The sequence below is a fragment of the Camelina sativa genome, chromosome 14 (genome assembly GCF_030686135.1).
Source record: "Camelina sativa cultivar CO46 ecotype springtype chromosome 14, ASM3068613v1".
NCBI lineage: Eukaryota > Viridiplantae > Streptophyta > Magnoliopsida > Brassicales > Brassicaceae > Camelina > Camelina sativa.
Window position 1 is genome coordinate 2,728,079 of NC_141893.1, and position 17,672 is coordinate 2,745,750.

A 17,672-nucleotide genomic window follows, 5' to 3' on the forward strand; every position below is an offset into this window, starting at 1 on the left:
CGGGTTCAGGTCGGTTTGGGTTATAAATTTTAGAACCCAATTAGAACCTGAACTACCTGGTACCCGAAAAAATATAATTAAATTTAAATAAATTTAGTTAAATTTTGACTTACATAACAAAATATTATTTTTGATATTTAGGTATAAAACTAAATGAAATATTTAAAATTATAATCATAATTTTGGGATAATTGCATTATATTAATGATAAATATTATAAATATGTTTATATGTTCGGGTTTAATGAGTACCCAAACGGGTACCGGGTATTAGTCGACCCTAATCCGAACCTACAGATATTAAAAAATAGAACCCAATAGGGTTTTATATGCAAACCCGTACCCAACCCGAACCCAGTTTTTCGGATCGAATTTCAAGTTGGATATTCGGGTACGGTTTTTATGTCCAGGCCTAAACAATAATGTCTCAAGAGTCACGATCTTGTTCTCTGTTCATGTGACTTTTACCATATTTCCAAGGTTATTTACGTACACGTGCGTCTGTACGTATATGAAAGCACATACGTACGCCTAGCACTCATGATACTAGACATAAATTAAATATTCTAACCAATATATATGGTCACTTATTTTGTTGTTGGCAATTAATTACACAACTTTGAAACGAAAACTGTATATATTTTTCCTTAGAAACTGATTAGTTTACATGCATGTACCGTATATATAATTATAAGAACAAACAAAAAGAGCATGAGGATTAGAACTTGTGTATGTGCGCAGACACGCAGATGTTATATAAGGCATTAACAGGAATACACTAATTTAAAACTTTTCATACGTTTTATATATAGTCCGCTAAAAAGTATTTTAAAATTATTTGCTTGAAAATATTTATTATAATGTAGGATTAGTAAAGAGGTAAAGTCGACATTATATATCTTCAAAAAAATAGTCATGGGTATACGATACATTCCTACGCAGATTAACGTATGTATAAACGCAAGCTGAGCAACTCACCTCTGCTTTTTCATCTGTGTCTTTAAATAATCCGTCATCTTCTTCTTCGCTGATATCTGAAAAGTAAGATCATCTACATAATTCCTATAGAGAAAACATTATTGACAATCAAATCTCATGATTTGTTTCAATGATAACGTTTTATCAGAATCGAAAAAGTAAGATCTACATAATTCATGATATAAGAATTAAAAAAAAAAAAAACCGCATTAGTCCTTGAAAGTATGTGGTAAAATTCAAGAACTTAATGCATCAGAGATCCACTGAACAGAAAAAAAAAAAAAAAGAAAGATAAAAAAAATCTCCATTCTCCGTTTTAATTTTATAAATATGTTTTCACGATCAACTCAACAAAAATTGATAATCAGTAACCACGGAACAAGAGAAGGTGAAGGGAGTTCCATACAGACATATTAATAAGTATATATATCATAAAACCAAGAAAACCCTATAAATAATTAATATTACTACATAATATATTAATTAATATTGATTAAGGCGGTACGGCGACAGACGGAGCACCGACGTTACAAGCGTCGCCGTCACTCTGTCTCGAAGAAGCGACGTCAACTCTAACGGTTGTGACCGTTGGTGGCCGTTTCCGTTTCTTTTTCTCGTAAGGGATCCCGCGAGCCTTTGCCTGAGTCTCTCTTACTTCCCTCAAGTAAATCCTAACCGCACGTGCGGCGAACGGGTTTGAATCCGGCCGTCCACCGTTCTCCTCGTAGGCAGCTCTCAGCCGTCCGATCAGAGCGTCGAGAGATCCCCAAGCCTGTTTGAGAGGGCAGGAGCAAGGAGACGGAGGCTGCTGATGGCCGAAGTAAGGACAAGCCGCCACGTGGACTTTGGTCTTACCGAACTGATCGAGGTACTTGAGGAACTCGATCACGTGCGCTCCGCTACACCGTGATAACGCAAGAGGAGGCTTGTGGTTCTTGAGGTACTGCAAGAACGTGTTCCAGTCTCGTCGCTTCTGTGACTCGTACCTGCTAGGTGTAGCCGGTGGCGAAGAGACGAAAGATGGACCTGGGTCGTCTCCTTTTACCGGGTCGGATCGATGTGACCCGGAATCCACCGATTCCATTAGGGTTTTTTTCTTTTTCTTTCTTTCTTGTGTGCTTTGAGAGAGTTTTGATTTTGCGTCTATTTTTGAGAATAATAGAGAGGATCGATAATGTAGTGTTTTAGTTAAAAGAGAGAGAGAGAAAGAGTGTGAAGCTTTGTTTTTGTTAGGTTTCGGGGTTTTGTTTATTTTAATTGTTCAAAACAGACAAAAAAGAATTAAAGGAAACAGAAAAAAAAAAACAGAGGGTTTTGGGTTGAATAGTGTGAATTGTGAGATCAAAGAAAGTATTAGGATATAGAAATAAAAGTGGAAAATAGAAGAAATGTAATCAGAAACTAAATCACGTGGTCATGGCCCTACTCACAGGCCACTTGACACTTTTTTACTATTCTATTTAGGTCAAGTGTGGGCCTTTTGCTTAAATCTTTTTAATTTTTGTTTTTATAAAATGAATACCACTATTATTATTAGGAGATATTATTTTCTTAAGTTATTGGAATTATAAACCAATCAGGGAAATTGCAAGTATGGAAGATAGATCTGAATTATTAGTTTTTCTTATTTAATTAATAATTACTTGGATTACATTTATATATAATGTTTTGTTGGATAGTCGAATTTAGGGCTTTGTATGTGTGTATCCAAAACCTCTTGTTTGGGGAATATGTTACTAGCTAGCTATATTACTTGCTTTCACAAAATATGGTTACCGACTTACATTATAACTAAAAATTGTAGTTGATGTATAATTTGTAGTATTTAGCAAAAAAAAACATTAAGTTTATCTATTTTATTTCAACCAGTGATGCATGGTATGTATTCGCTGGTCGTTAACATTTCAAATCGTATGTTTGAAAAGATTAAAATCGAATACACACTCGAACCATTAAATCTCGGTAGAAATAATGCTCCATACCAAATACAATTCATTTCTGTTCTCATTTTAGATATGAAAGTCATAGTTACGAAATTAACGACGTTTACTTTCAATGTTTTTTTTCTTTGTTTTTCTGCTTTTTCTTCTGGCGAATGGCGATGTCGAATTCGCTCGTTGAAAACGCATCTGATTACTTATTAAAGATGGACCACAGTGTGTGTGTTGAGCGGTATCAATGAAATGACTAGTTATTTGGAATCTGACAAACGTAAAAAAGTTGGAAAATTCAGAGTCGAGTACACATCTCCACCATCCAAATATGGAAAAAAATACAAAACCTATTTGGCCCCCACCCTGCACTATACATATGCGTGCGTGTGCTTTTTTCTTATTTTGATATTTTAAGAATTTTGTTCTAACGCAAATTTGTAGAAGTCACATAGACAACTCACTTTCCTTTGTATCCGTTTTTTTACAGCTTCCAAAAAGTATGAGATATATCTTAGGACGGGACTGATCGAGCCATAGGTTTTGTTTTCAGGCAATCCTGATTGGATTTTCGGTGTTACCTAAACCCTAGGTTAAATAAATATTATATCAAAAGCTTTGGGTAGGTCAAACTAGCAATCTAGCATGAAGACGTATATTTTCAATATTTCTCAAAACTAAATGATACTTTAATATATTCTTTATGACTTCAATTAGTGATATATATATATATAGACATGAACGTACCACCACATATAAATTAAAATTAAGCATACGCGCATAATTATGGCTACCCATTTCTCAGTTTATTGTTGTTTGTAATTTAGTTTAGAATGCATTGTTGTTTCTTTGTTTTATCCAGTAACTCAATAAGAGATTAGGTACTGTCCTTTTGAACATATATATATACACAATATCATGGTATACGCATTGACAGGACGTCTTGATTTTTATATATGGATTTTTTCTTGAATCGGAATGCACTGTGTTAATTATCAAGATTCTTGCAAGTATGACAATTTGGTTATAAAGGGTTATGACTATATATAGTAAATTTTTGCCTGAAAAGCATTCTGTTTTGCGCGGGACACTAGTCACATGAAAAAGGTAAGAAATTTTCTTTCCGGATTGACATGATTTACATAGACTTAAAAGTCATTTCTATGGTGCACACACACACACACAAAAAAAGACTTAATATCATGTCATAGTAAGGTTTTCTCATACATAATTCAAATAGTACTCTTTTACCTAAGGCAAAAATTCAACATCAGAATATGTTAAGAAAACAAAAGAACAAAAACGATCGGGATCCGATGCCTAGTTTTGTCTACCACTATGATAATTAAGGAGGACATATAAGTCAATGTTGCAGCCCCCACAAGGTGTGTTATGAACAATAAAATAAGTATAAGAATGACAAAAAAAAAACTTAAATTCAAATAATTGGTTGGTGACTTGGAGCTTACGACCCACCACCCAAATACATCAATAGCTTTATAACGACTATACAATCTCATTAATTTGTTACCCTGGTGGATGGTGATCATATCAAACGATACCGATTTATCTCTCCACAGCTGTTCTCAAAGAATTCTGAGATGAGAATTCTGAATATAAGCTGAATTATGCAATGTTCTGAGAATTCTGTTTTTCTTCATACAATTGCTACAAAGGATCTCTCCACAATTTAGCTATTAATAAAGTAAGAATACATCATTTATAAAAGCGGTCCCGTAGCTCAGTTGGTTAGAGCGTTGGTCTTATGAGCCGAAGGTCGCGGGTTCGAGCCCCGCCGGGACCATATTTGACCATTTTTACACTTTTTTGTTCTTTTATTTTTTTAAACTTCTTTTTTTGCATTGGGATGACCCAGGCCCAGATAGCAAGTATCTTAACGGGCTTTCTCCCTAAAAAAGAGTTAATATCGTATGGGCCGATGACCCAGATATTAAACTAATAACTTTTGTTTTTTTTGATAAAAAGTTAAATTATATTTCAAATTTCAGATATTTTTTCAATTGTCGATGATAGTGTCTAAATATGACGTAGTTTCTAAAATTTCACTATATCACTGCACACTCAGAGATAACGGTTAATCAGTCTCGGTCATAACTCATAAACCCAAGGAAACTGAACAGTATCCTAAAATTAATCGGCAAGACCGTAGTTTCAGTTGTATCTGTAGTATTAAATTTAATTATTATGAAGAATATATGACATTTTGAAATTACAGGACATTCGGGAGTATAAATAAAAATATTTGGTGGATAAATTAAGAACTGGGTTACCAAAATGCAGCCCAGAGATATCTGCAACCATACTCGCAGTGGTAAAATAAAAAAACTTTAAGACTGAGAGTTGTCTAGATTTGTGGAAATAGTTGTTGTTTGGATTCAGTCCATGAGTTTATAACGCTTCTCTTGCACACCAGAAACTCCCATCTGTATCTCTATGATAGTGTGAAGTGGCATCTGTTCAAACATTCATATATGTTATTATAATACGGCTTGCATCCAAAACTCTCTCAAAGCTCATCACTCATTGGTTTTAAGATACATCTCATATATATTTCTAATTTAGATTTACCTCGATCTGGGGTATTTCTTTGAGGGGACGATCCGCAAAATATGCATATAAGGCTCTCAGAACAGCCTGCATAAAAAACCATCAGAAAGAGGAAGATTGGAACTCAGTGACAACTCAGAGAATTCAACAGCAAAATATAAGGTTTGTGGTTTTCTTTTATCTTTTCGAAGTATTACAGTTAAAGCCGGAATACAACCTGGTGAGATATCACGACGACAGGAGCTCTTTGTCGTTCTAACTCAACGATCACAGGTTCAAGCCTGCATTGTCAAGGAAGCAACATATTCTTGAGATTTAGTTTATGACTAAACTTAAAAGAAGTACAAGAGACGAACGTACCGTTGAATTACATCAAGGTAGGACTCTCCACGAGGGTATCGGTATCGCAATTTGTCCTTTTGCCGAGATCTGCAGTCATATGCACCACAAGATGAGTTAGAGAAGTCTGACAGCTTATTGCCTGTTTCACGAGGGTATCGATGTCGCAACTAATAATGACGCTCTTTTTACATCTACAGATTTGACTAAGTCACTTACTCGTACTCTTCTGGCATGTTCTTCTTTACCTCTTCATATGTCATCCCATCGCAAACTCCCGCATTGATCTCGTCAAGGGCACGCCATTGCACCTAGATGAAAATATGAGAAATCGATTTCCTCACAGCAAAATCTTATACACCTGAAGAGCCAGAAGACATTCTCGCAGTAGGTGAACACCAACCTTGGGGAATCCGACAATGGAACTTGCTGTTAAGTTTGTTCTCTGAAGTGTACTGGTCCAAATCTGAGATAAATAAAAGCCATTGATATTAGCGTATGATTAAAAAAAAATTTATTCCAGACCAACCAAGTATGGAACTGACTGATCCCTTGACCTAAAGAGGCTTCAAGGATGAGTTAAATGAGTGGGATGGTGTACTAAAACTAAATTGGGAAAACTAAAGAGGCTTCAATATATTCACCATTATAAACCAGCTATCACGGATAAGTTTACCAATTGGAAACGAAAGGATTAGAGCTCGGAAAGGTTCAGTTCTTAACAGAAACTTCCAATTGAATTCTCAAATTTTGAAACGTGTTTCATCGTACCCAGGTCAAGCATCAAGTTTTCTTAGACACAATTTCCAATGCACCAAATTCCTACATATTAAAGCTTGTTTGTGGTACTTACCGAAGCAGCCTTTTCAGATTTAAGTCGCTTTTCAACAAAGCTGGCAAGTTTCTTTGCGTAAAGTTTTCCAGATTCACTGCGTTACAAAATTGCAAAAGGTTATGAGAAACAAATTTCCGCATTTAAACAAGAAAAACAAATTTCGATCAAAATTAGCATACCATGAGGTGATCTCACAAATGTGATGGATTCATAAGGAAATGTGATGGAAAACCCAAAAAAAAAACACCGAAACAATCAGACAGCATTTGCAAGACACAGAGCAGAGAACATACCTTATTACGCTATCTCCTCCAATTCTGCCTCTAACATTATCCATGCTTTCTCCATGCCGAGTGAGTAGTATTGGTCGTGGTGTGAGATGCGTATTCACCTAGAAGAAAAATCAGCGCCTTCAAAAATCTAAGATGTTGTGAACACTCTAAATTATATTTATATAATTAGCCGCAGAATGTTGAGTCTGTTGGCGATGGACACAGTGACCTATGCAAGCATATCACTTGTAAGCTAATTTTTTGCATGTTGCAAATAGGCTAAAGACGTGTCAATATAGAAAACAAGTAAGAGCTAGCCTATTGATTCTGTATTACGGATTTGTTACCAAGAAAAACACAATTCTCCCAGGAAGGTAACCACTAATATTGTTCACCTGCAACAAAAATAGAATAAAAGTCACAAAGAGTCAAAACCATCAAGTATCATATTAAGATTAAAGATTACATGAAATAGCCATGTGAAACGCCAAATTTTTTAACAGAAACAGATAGAGACGTACTTGTATCTGTCCACCGTTCCCGCTGACCATATCAATCATTTTGATGTAAGAACCTTCTTCTACAGGCTCATAAACCTGGCAAAAAGAGTAAGCTCAACATTTTTATAGCTTAAAAAGGTAATTAAGAGACGTTGAGAAAGTGCAGGTTTGTATACCGACCCTCTCATAATTGGCTAAACGGTCTCTAAAGTCTCGTACTCCAGCTTCAAAATCCGTTCTTCAGAGTAGCATAAACTAAATTTAGTTGATCCGTGAAGGAGAACGTAAAATATAAGTTACTGAGTAAACATCGTACTCTTCTGAATAGTCAGGACTTTGCTGGATTTTAAGACGTATGTTCCTTTCAATAATGCGCTCATCATTGCATAGCGTTTCCAGAAAAATTATCTGCATAAGAGATAAAAGGTAAATCAGTTACGGAGGATAATTCCAAATTCAATATTAACCGAAGGTGGTCATGACAGCATTCTGGGCGCTGCATCAAAAGCAATTCGTTGAAATAAACACTACTAACCAAGCATGCTTTCTACAGAAGAATAACCGTGCCATTTTATATGAGAAACATCATCACAATATATCAAAGCTTCAATACCTTACACTTTCCTTCAGCCATTTTCATCAACATATTCCGTCGAACTCGTGTGCTATTAGTTGCATCAAAGATTCCAACCTACAGCTAAAAACTATTTACAATGCAAGATATAAAAACCAGGAACTTACTTCTAACCAAGATACTTACTTGACCACCTTCCTGCATCCAAGCTATCATGTCCTCCATTGCAAGTGCTGCTACCTAGTGGCATGTGATATATTAAAACTATGTGCAAAGAAGAAGATAAACAGTGTTAACATTTACCACTGAATCAAAACACCTCCCAATATGACGAATTTAAGTTGAAAATATCATAAGAAAGATTTAGACACACAAATTAGAAGACACAGTCGGAAAATGGCTTAACAAAATTGTTCAATTTTCATTTACCTCAGTCCGTGCCTCTACACCTTCAGGATTGTCAGCTCGGAAGAAATCAGCACTCTACAAAAGGCTCATTCGTTTTTAATCACAAATAATCCAAAACGAGGACAGAAAATTGTAAAACCCTCGGTTTAAGAACCAAGCCTTACCTGGTTAACTCCATGTTTAAGCCGTCGGTACTGCCAAGAAACGGAGCAGTGCTTGAGTCAATCTTCCCAACAAGAGTTGCGTTATGACAGAGTACGCTAAAACAATCAATGACCATACCAACAAAATAATAGCTAACCTTTCCAACATTAAAATGTTTAGTATCATGTCCCAACCAGCGTAGATATCTTGTCAACTTTGCTGCAGTAAAAGTTTTTCCTCGAGCTGGCAAGCCAACCTGATACAATTTTGACGGGAACGGTGTGAAATAGAACATCCAGTCTCCTTTTTTTTTATTTACGTTTATAAGTTAAATAAAATAGCCAGCCACAATAACGTCCAGCTCCAACATTCAAACAAGAAAACATAAGCTAAACGACCTGCAAAATCTATGACTCTGTGGTTAAAAATACCAGGACAATAGCTAGATGTCTATCTTCTTTCGGTCCAAGCATTTGATCAGCTACTGCTGCAGCAGCAACAGCTCCTGCAGCGGCTGGCATTGAATTCTAACAAATAGAACGAATAAAAGGGTGAGAAAAATATTTAAAAAATCTTAAATTTTAGATGACCCCACTGAAAAATAGAAAGTAGCTCAGGCCAAACCTTGATTAGCTTGGTATCGACCAAAAAAGAGCTTGCGCTAATAGACTTGACTAGCCTAGGGGAGCCAACACCGCGGTCAACAAAGAGTCCCTTTTGACCATCTTTCTGCTGAAACGGTGAGAGTGTTCCCACTGCCTTTGACTCAGCCTCTCCTGAAGCCGAATAGATATTTGAGGAATCGGGAACAATGATCGTCATTTCCTGTGGGTGAGATGTATGGAAATTATTAAATAAGAAAGCCGGAAGTTAACTAATGGAGAAACTGCATCTACCAAGCAACTAATCAAAGTAGCACCTTTGCAGATGGAGATCCATCAACCCTATCATCAGAATCTTCAGAAATGTTTGATGCTGTGTTTGTAGTCTTATCATTAAGAAAAGTACCAGAAGCTGAAAGAGATCGTGGATTCTCGGCATTGTCAGCCGCATAAACAAGGGACGAGTTTGCAGAAGGTGCAGGAGCAGGAACCTCATAATGCGCAAGATCGAGCTCCAAACTTTCCGAAGGACACTGCTATAATACATCAAACAAATTTTTCATTTGTCAGGATTGACACAACCAACACATTACAGATAGATGGAATTGCGGTTAAAAAAAAAGAAGTAGAAGAGCAAACTTACCTCGACAGATTTCGGATCAGGATTAATGCTGACATCAGGAATTCCACGTACTGTAGAAAGCTGGAGGTTCTCCCTGTAAGCTCTCCAACTAGTAGCAAGATCAAATGGCGAAACTCTGTCAGCTTTGATGAAGACACGGAATTCAACAATCACATCACCTTCCAGCCTAAACAGAGCTAATCTAGCATCCCCTTGTAACGAACCACCAGTAAGAAGCCTGTTTTCACCCTCCTCCACTATGCAAGGCGTATTCCTGTTCTTTGGCTTCAACAAGAACTTGAAATCCAAAGTCTCTATACACGAAACCAAACCAAAAGAGGTGATGCAGAAGCTTAGATTACAATTCACAGAAACACAGCAGCTTTGATTATAACATAGGCTTCAAACTAAACGATCGCTAAACAAGTCCACCAAATAGAGAGTAATACCGTGATCAGGAGGAACAACGAAGCTCAGTTCCGACATTGACGCAGATTCACGTAGCATCGGAAGCTGTTAAATCAAAATTGAAAAAAAAAACGGACGATGCAGAAACGCAATCAAATTCGAGATGGATGAATCGGAAGTAAAGACGAAGAAGAAAAAAAACAATCAAAGAGATGCTCACAGCTTTGGAAGGATCCCAGGAACCGATGAGGGAGAGAGAGCCGTAGACATGAGGAGTGAGCTCACCTTCAACCTTAGAATTCTCCATTTTGAGTGAAACGTAGAGCTGACCTCCTCCGCCATTGGAACCATCGTCATCGTCCTCACTATTCTTCGATGCACCTGACCCCATCGTAACCACCGTCGCTGTTCTTCTTTCTGTTATTTTGATTTGAATTAATTTAATGAAGAAGAAGAAAGAAAGAAAAAATCAAACGGATAATAAGAGATTGGAGAGCAAGGGAAGAAGAACCGAAGCCGCACCCTTTTTTTTTTGTTTTTTCTGGAAAAAAAATCGGGTTGTCTTGAGTGGTACATTGGGAGAACCGGATAAGATCAAACACGTGGTGGTTGGTTACTTGGTTTGTGTCGTTTCGGATCCGATAGTTTCGAGCCGGGTCGGATGTATATTATTTTATATACGAGCTTGTACTTATTGGGCCTGTGTTGCCGACTCGGAGATTCTATAGCCTGTACTTATTGGGCCTGTATTGCCGATTCTGAGATTTTATAGCTTGTACTTATTGGGCTTGTATTGCCGACTTCCGAGGTTTATTACACTGATCAGTGTCTTCTTCATAGCTCTTTGAAATAGAGAGCCTTGTCGCTTCTACAGATAGATCCTCAAAAATCAAAAATTCACAAAAATCTTGTCTTTTGAGTTTTGAGCGCCATTTAAATTTCTTCTTCTTCTTAATTGGGTTTTAAGCGCCATGAATCTCGAAAACCTCAATCTGTGAAAAATCGATGGTGTTTATTGAAGAAAACTGCCGAGGTATGCTCATCGCTTCTTTATTCTGTTTTTTCGTCTTAGCCAGTGGGTTTTTAAACATTGACATGAGTAGTAATCTGGAACTGAGAATGGGCTTTGTGTTTTCGCTTGTTGCATTGGAAAACTCATTAGATGAACACGATATACTTAGGCATATCAATAATTTAGTCCTCCTACTTTCTTTTACATATCTAATGCGTGATCTCAAAAGCTATATAGATTACAACATGGTTCCCTTCTCTTAGCTTTGCACACCAAACAAGTATTTTATACTCAAATTCATAACAAAACTAGATTTTTTTTTATTTTTTTTTATCAGAAATATATGTCAACAGTTTAGTTTACATCCTTCTGTGTTCACTTGTAGTAGTAGTGATCTTCTTTAGCTCATTAAATACGCGTAATGTTTCTCCGTCAAAACCTCCAGCAAACTGAATTGAATGGTTTGTTAGTAAAAATAACCAAATAGATACGAACATGGCTTTAGGCCAGGTTAGCTTTTATCTACCTGGTGTATTGTGTAGGCAAATCGAACCCCTTGAAGCACAAGATTTCCTTCTTTAGCGCTTTTGTTTGATTCCAGCTCGTTGGTTATTCGCTTCATGTACTCCTGAGCTAGCCTCAGCGAGCTGTATTTTATCTGCAACAAGGTAAATCTTCTGTCAAAGTAGTGATGTATGTATTTCAACGTATAGTGTGTTATAGATTTCATCATAATCAGAATTAACCAGTCACGTTGCTACCTGTCCAATCAATCCTGTCTCGAGCATCCACTCCCACGGTATCTGAAAGTCCTTGTATCTCTTCCCTGTACTGTCTCTCATCTTCTCTGTGTTGTTAACACTTTCCTCTAATCTGAAGATTTTGAAAAGCCATTATTAACTCGTGTAATTGGTATAATATCAGGAAGTTGCTAGTTATTACTATATTCTTTATACATGCTCGCCTGTTTTGTAACGATTGAATCCTTTGCAAAGCCTGCGTCAGGGGATCCTTTGGATTGTCCTTGAATGACAAAATCTCTGATTCAAGGTTCTTTAGCCTCTTGTAATTGTAAGCAGCCTCTCTTAGTGAATCTGCTTTGCGTTCTGGCCATTTAGGGAAATGCTTTAGGACTGCCCTTTCATCAACTAAAGAAGATAGTTCTTCGTCTATCCATTTCACAAATGTCTCCACTTCTGCTATGTCTGTAAATTTTGCAGCCTCCACCTTACTAATCAAGATATTGATATGATCTCTGTGTCTGTCAGTGTCAGATTTAATCTGCAAATGCGCACACAACACCGTTAGGAGATCTTTTCTGGCCCATGTTAAATCTGTTAATTCAGTTTTCTAATACTCTGCACCTGGATAATACAATTGTGATGGAGATTTCATATGGTTTCTCATCTAATCACCTCTACTAAGTTATTCTTATGGACAAAGTTTATACTTTAAAGTACTTACATCTGAAAGATATTTGGAGCGATTCTCGATTTCACCAATCATGTTTTTGCTGAATGAAGGAGACATAGCTCCATTCTGATTGATCTTGTTCCCCATATGAGACTCTCTCTTCGTCAGGGCACGATAAAACTCTACAACTTCTGGAGCACGCGACACAGATCTTTTTCCAAGTGTTGTCTTTGATGGAAGTGGTGGAGGTGGTGGTGGCTTTATTGCTGTAGACTGTGCTTGGACCATTGGCTTGGGATTTGGATTCCTGACCTCTTGACCCTTTGTGTTGGATTTGACACTCTCTGATGCTTTCAGGTTAGATCCGTCTGTATTGCCGCCATCATATGAGCTCTGCAACTTCTTCCATAACATTGATTTTCTCTCATTATCATGTGCTTTAAGATTGTTTACTTGTGTTCTTAGGCGAGCGACTTCTTGACGCAGCTCGTGGTTTTCCTTCTCCAGCTTATCATTCTTCATTAGAGAAGCTTGAAGCTCCTTCACCAGACGCATGAGATCCGAATCGTCTTCTCCATTTGGTAACATCTCTATGTATCCTCTTGTACTAGTGGTATGCGAGTTTGTTTTTCTTTAGGGGAAATTTTTCTCCTTTTTATGACATGCCTTTAAATTACTTCCCATTGAAGCATTATAGACTCACCTAAACCTTTGATGTTCACTTTTGCGTGTGGTTAATTGCAAATTACAGTGAAGCCATAGAACAAGACTATCCTCTTGTGTGACCCCTTTTTTTCTAATGATCTCCTAGCTTCGTAGTTGCACTGAGCTGGAATCGAACCTAGAATAATACTGCGTATATACGGCCTAAGCTCTTTTGTGTTGGAAACTAAAGTCATCATCTTGAATTATATATTCAAGATTATAGTCATGCTTTGATGCGCATCGTTTGTCTAATTACTTTTATTACTTTGCTCTTTTTTTCTAAATTGCAGACTAAGTTAGAAGATCCTCTGGGTCCGCAAATAAGTCACAGGTAAGCAAATACTTTACTTAGCCTTCCTAATCACATAAAAACACATAGATAAGATAATTAATTATGTTGAAGCTTCATTAGCTTCTCTTTTATTTGGTCATGGAAGCTTCATTAGCTTTTAGTTCATAAGGAATTGAACCATTAGGTACGCGGTATGGCTTACCTCCCAAGTAATAGTCATATGCTCAAGAAGTTTCGTGTCTCATTCTCTCACCCACTTTTAATCCACCTCGTACGTCCACGTATGAGTTCTTTAGATGGCTTTTTCTAGTATATCTTTCGTAGCGTCATGGTCATGGACTAAGCTTTAACTTTTTATTTTCTCTCGCTCCAACTTAATAAATTGATTTCACTAGTTTATACAAAACTACACTTCTTTCTTTGTTTAGAAATACATAAATTGGAATCAGGACATAGTGTACTGTAGTATTAATATACTGTAAGTCACAGTCCAGGAGTCCAGATCACTAGTGTTTTTTGGGTTCTGTTTAATTTATCAAAGAAGAAACTGAAAAAGGTGTTGGTTAACTTGTGGACTTTATTATTCTCTGCATCTGAAGCAAATGTAAACTCGAAAATGACATCGCACCAACCATACAATAGATTCTCCTACTCTTACCAAAAAAAAAAAAAAACGAGTTATGCATTGTCTGTTAACTGTGTCTAATTAATTGAAAGCTTGGTTAGTGCTGCTGTGCATCATATAGTAAGAACTCAAAATTGTCATCTATCATGCTATGGTTTCTTTACTATAGTACCTTCTAATTCTCAAGAAGGTTAAGTAAATCAACTAATTAATATCGTTGAGGTCCAACCGAAAGTAAACCCTGTAGATTCTATAATAATCATTTGGTTACGGAAATTAACAAACCTCCGTTAATAAAAACAAGTAACTCTACCACAAAAGTAATAAAAACAGGGATAAAAATATGCACATCTAAATAGTTATATGAAAAAAAACATTTTCTTTATAATCACATTTTAGAAAATTTTAAACTGCTTATAATGTTCTTGCTGCATTCCAAATTTTATAAATTTTTCAACAATTAATTCAGTTTCCTTTTAATATCAATATGCAAATTGTTCATCTTTTTGTATTTTCTTCTCCAGCCCAGCCATGGATCGATCACTCTTAAACACACACGCTAAACTCGTGGCGCGTGACATCCACTGCCTGACACAGTCGCCTACGGAACCCAACTCTTTCTCCCTAGTTGGCGGCAGCGCGTTCGTCTCACACGTAGAGACAGTGGGCACAATCGTCTCTCGCGACCTGACCCCTAAGTTCCTAAAGTTCGACGTCGACGATGGCACAGGCTGCGTCACGTGCATCCTCTGGCTCAACCAGCTCTCGTCTTCTTACTTCTCCCGGTGGGATCCAGCCACGATTCTGCTCCTCACAAGGGCTGCGCGGAAACAAGCCGCAAAGATCAGAATCGGAGCCGTGGCTCGTGTTCGCGGTCGCGTTGGCTCGTATAGAGGAGTGATGCAGATCACGGCTACTGTTGTGGTGGTCGAGAGAGACCCGAACGCGGAGATCTTGCACTGGTTGGAGTGTTTAAGGCTCCGTCCAAGTTATCGCATTCAAAGTTAATTAACTCTTCTTCTTTTTTTGGTTCAAGTCAATCAATAGTTAATTAAGAGAGATTATTACAAGTGTCAACCCCAACTCATGAAGCAACCAGTTTGCAAGCTTGGATTGATCATATATACTTGAATATTGTGGCAATTTTAAATTGAGAATGGAAGGGTAGATTAAAACTAAATTATTTTCATTATCAACCATATCAGCACCTTCGACTGACACAAGTTTTTTTTTCTTCTCTAAACTGTGTCAACTACATTGATATATGCATATGCAGTCAATTGTATGATACAATACTTCTCTAAATTGTCGATGAGTCTTATTTTCCTCTATATTCTTTAAATAGAAACTGAAAATGATCAGAACCAACAAACATTTTTACAAACCTATTGGGAGCATGTGACCATCTGCCATGGCGTGTCTTGAATAGCTTTCAAGCGTGTTGTGGTGATTACTGTTTTGGGTAGGTATAAGCAAGTGTTGGGCATACCTTGAGTGTGTATGTGGTGCATGTCTCATATATAGTAACCTGACATAATCAATAATAGCTTTTTTTCCTTTCGGTCTTGGAACATCCGAACATGTCATGCATGTCTTCTTCATCTCGAGTCTTGTGATCATCATCATCATGGATAATTTAATTGAGCTGCTGCATCTTAACTCGTGGATCTTGAGGATAGATTATGCGGAGCTAACCGATCTTGGTTTTGCAACGTACGTACGTATACATGACATTTTTGGTTTTCGTTCCTTAGATTATGCCACCACCACATCCTCTTCCCCTGCTGCTACCGAAGCCTCCTACACTGCGTCCTCCACCGCCTACTTTTCGGATAACGACAGCTGATTCCGGAGACTTTGCTTTAAACCCAACAACAACATCATTCGGCTCGGTGGCATTGAAAGAAGGGAGAGTCTTGTTCTTGTTGTTCGTAGCAACGGAGGAAGGTCGTGAACTAACGGAAGGATATGTCTGTTGAAGATGAAAGATGAAGAGAATGTACAACAAAACCAACGATGTTTTTGTTAAACTCATTTTCTTTTGCTTATGTGTCTTCTCACTTCTCTCTCACCTTTCCCTTTTGCTCTCTATTTATATTCATTTCGTTTCTATAATTATTTCTTTTCTCACAGAGAGAAAAAAATAAAAGCAACAACTTACAATTTTTTTTTTCAGGACAAAGAAAACTGTATTTACATAATTAATTGAGATTCGCACCCAAAAAAAAAATACATAATCAATTGAGAAAATTATGTATTTGAAAAGAAAAAAAAATGCTTATATATATATATATATATATAAGTAAGAGACATATATTGTTCAGAAGAGACATACAAGTTACAATGAGAGGTTCTCTAAAGACCTATACTAGAACTATGCTGTTCCTTGAAGGTTCTTGCTGCCGCTAGCTTGATCTATATATGTTGTTCGTTTATGTGTTTTTTTTGTTTGGTCTAAAACAAATAAGCATAGTTCATAGTTGTTTTACAAGATAAGTCAAACGGTGAGGTTTCCCATTCATCATTAGTCACTTTGAAACGTTAGCCTTTGGAGGTTATATACGCGCGTTTAATATATTTAAGTTTAAAACTACACAATATATTTTAATTCGCCCTTTACAAACGCTATACTAAAAAAAAAAAATTCACAATACGAGTAGAAGAATCCACATCAAGCTAAGGATTGCTTTCTACAATAAATTTACAATGCAGACCTTACTTACAGTTGGCCCAAATAACTTTCAGATCAGACCAGATCGCACATCAAATGTAAACGTTATAAAATCAATAAATAAAATGGCCAACCAATACTTTGGCAACTAATGAACCAAGAATACGCCGGTTAACACCGATAAAGCGAACCAACCGACCGCACGCGCTGTTCCTTGAAGATTCCTATTGCCGCTTGATCTATGCGATCCTACCGATCCACCACCACCCGCATAAACCGGAATCCATGGCCGGCTAGGGCTTTTACTCCTCCCACCTCCCCTGCTGCCACCGCCGCCACATCCTCCTCCGCCGCCTCCTTTTTTTATGACGACAGCTAATTCCCGAGCCTTTCCTTCCAACCCAACAACGTCATTCAAAGGAAGAGCCTCGTGGTTCGTACCAACTGAGGAAGGTCGTGATGAACTCACGGAATGAAAATGGTGCAGAAGAAGAAAGACAAAGAGAATGTACAAAACCAACGATGATGTTCTTTTCACACCCATTTCTTTTGTTTCTTTCTGTGTGTAATTTGATCTCACTTTCCCCTATTGCTCTCTCTAATTATATAGATTTCGTTTCCATTGTAAAAAAAAAAAAAAAAAAAAATGAAACGCGGCAGAAGTTGTTGCCACTTTCGACGTAGTCTCTCTCATTATGAAGCTGCCACGAAGATAACTAATAATAAAATACTTATCTACATTTGAACTTTATTTTAAACAATATAGATTTTTAT

General features: G+C 37.0%; 4 protein-coding genes, 1 non-coding gene and 1 pseudogene across 14 annotated transcripts; 2 read left to right on the forward strand and 4 right to left on the reverse strand.

Annotated features, from left to right (window-relative positions):
- Nucleotides 1-1,267: 1,267 nt before the first annotated feature.
- On the reverse strand, nucleotides 1,268-2,322 carry LOC104739275 (protein LIGHT-DEPENDENT SHORT HYPOCOTYLS 6). Its single transcript, XM_010459570.3, has one exon. The coding sequence runs from the start codon at nucleotides 2,059-2,061 to the stop codon at nucleotides 1,471-1,473; it is 591 nt and encodes a 196-aa protein (XP_010457872.1). The 5' UTR covers nucleotides 2,062-2,322; the 3' UTR covers nucleotides 1,268-1,470.
- A 2,316-nt stretch (nucleotides 2,323-4,638) lies between these two features.
- TRNAI-UAU (transfer RNA isoleucine (anticodon UAU)) lies at nucleotides 4,639-4,712 on the forward strand. Its single transcript has one exon. It is a non-coding gene; the product is annotated as a tRNA-Ile (tRNA).
- Nucleotides 4,713-5,078: 366 nt separating this feature from the next.
- Nucleotides 5,079-10,766, reverse strand: LOC104739276 (6-phosphofructo-2-kinase/fructose-2,6-bisphosphatase). Of its 8 annotated transcripts, none has more exons than XM_010459572.3 (23): nucleotides 10,401-10,766; nucleotides 10,222-10,285; nucleotides 9,794-10,086; nucleotides 9,468-9,683; nucleotides 9,173-9,373; nucleotides 8,980-9,075; nucleotides 8,706-8,804; nucleotides 8,569-8,598; nucleotides 8,426-8,479; nucleotides 8,183-8,236; nucleotides 8,036-8,113; nucleotides 7,739-7,830; nucleotides 7,603-7,660; nucleotides 7,444-7,518; nucleotides 7,270-7,317; nucleotides 6,944-7,041; nucleotides 6,669-6,744; nucleotides 6,219-6,281; nucleotides 6,035-6,126; nucleotides 5,837-5,905; nucleotides 5,694-5,757; nucleotides 5,498-5,563; nucleotides 5,079-5,382 (listed from the first exon to the last, which is right to left on the reverse strand). In XM_010459572.3, exons 1-23 carry the CDS (start codon nucleotides 10,569-10,571, stop codon nucleotides 5,305-5,307), a joined length of 2,235 nt encoding a protein of 744 aa, XP_010457874.2. In that variant the 5' UTR covers nucleotides 10,572-10,766; the 3' UTR covers nucleotides 5,079-5,304. The 8 variants fall into 8 exon arrangements, 2 of the variants coding, with proteins under 2 accessions (XP_010457874.2, XP_010457873.2); XM_010459571.3 differs by having other exon boundaries at nucleotides 9,468-9,686; XR_015579943.1 differs by lacking the exons at nucleotides 5,079-5,382; nucleotides 5,498-5,563 and having other exon boundaries at nucleotides 5,633-5,757; nucleotides 8,183-8,260; nucleotides 10,401-10,757.
- A 517-nt stretch (nucleotides 10,767-11,283) lies between these two features.
- LOC104739278 (INCREASED PETAL GROWTH ANISOTROPY 1-like protein 1) lies at nucleotides 11,284-13,489 on the reverse strand. Of its 2 annotated transcripts, none has more exons than XR_015579944.1 (5): nucleotides 12,657-13,414; nucleotides 12,149-12,473; nucleotides 11,954-12,065; nucleotides 11,719-11,850; nucleotides 11,284-11,641 (listed from the first exon to the last, which is right to left on the reverse strand). XR_015579944.1 is itself a non-coding variant. In XM_010459575.3 (5 exons), exons 1-5 carry the CDS (start codon nucleotides 13,191-13,193, stop codon nucleotides 11,552-11,554), a joined length of 1,188 nt encoding a protein of 395 aa, XP_010457877.2. In that variant the 5' UTR covers nucleotides 13,194-13,489; the 3' UTR covers nucleotides 11,284-11,551. The 2 variants fall into 2 exon arrangements, 1 of the variants encoding a protein (XP_010457877.2); XM_010459575.3 differs by having other exon boundaries at nucleotides 12,157-12,473; nucleotides 12,657-13,489.
- On the forward strand, nucleotides 13,071-15,407 carry LOC104739277 (CST complex subunit STN1 pseudogene; annotated as a pseudogene). Its single transcript, XR_015579945.1, has 3 exons — nucleotides 13,071-13,186; nucleotides 13,601-13,641; nucleotides 14,752-15,407. The product of XR_015579945.1 is annotated as a CST complex subunit STN1 pseudogene (transcript).
- A 1,397-nt stretch (nucleotides 15,408-16,804) lies between these two features.
- LOC147927779 (uncharacterized) lies at nucleotides 16,805-17,535 on the reverse strand. The gene has a single exon (XM_087484172.1). The coding sequence runs from the start codon at nucleotides 17,440-17,442 to the stop codon at nucleotides 17,047-17,049; it is 396 nt and encodes a 131-aa protein (XP_087340298.1). The 5' UTR covers nucleotides 17,443-17,535; the 3' UTR covers nucleotides 16,805-17,046.
- Between the last annotated feature and the right edge of the window lie 137 nt (nucleotides 17,536-17,672).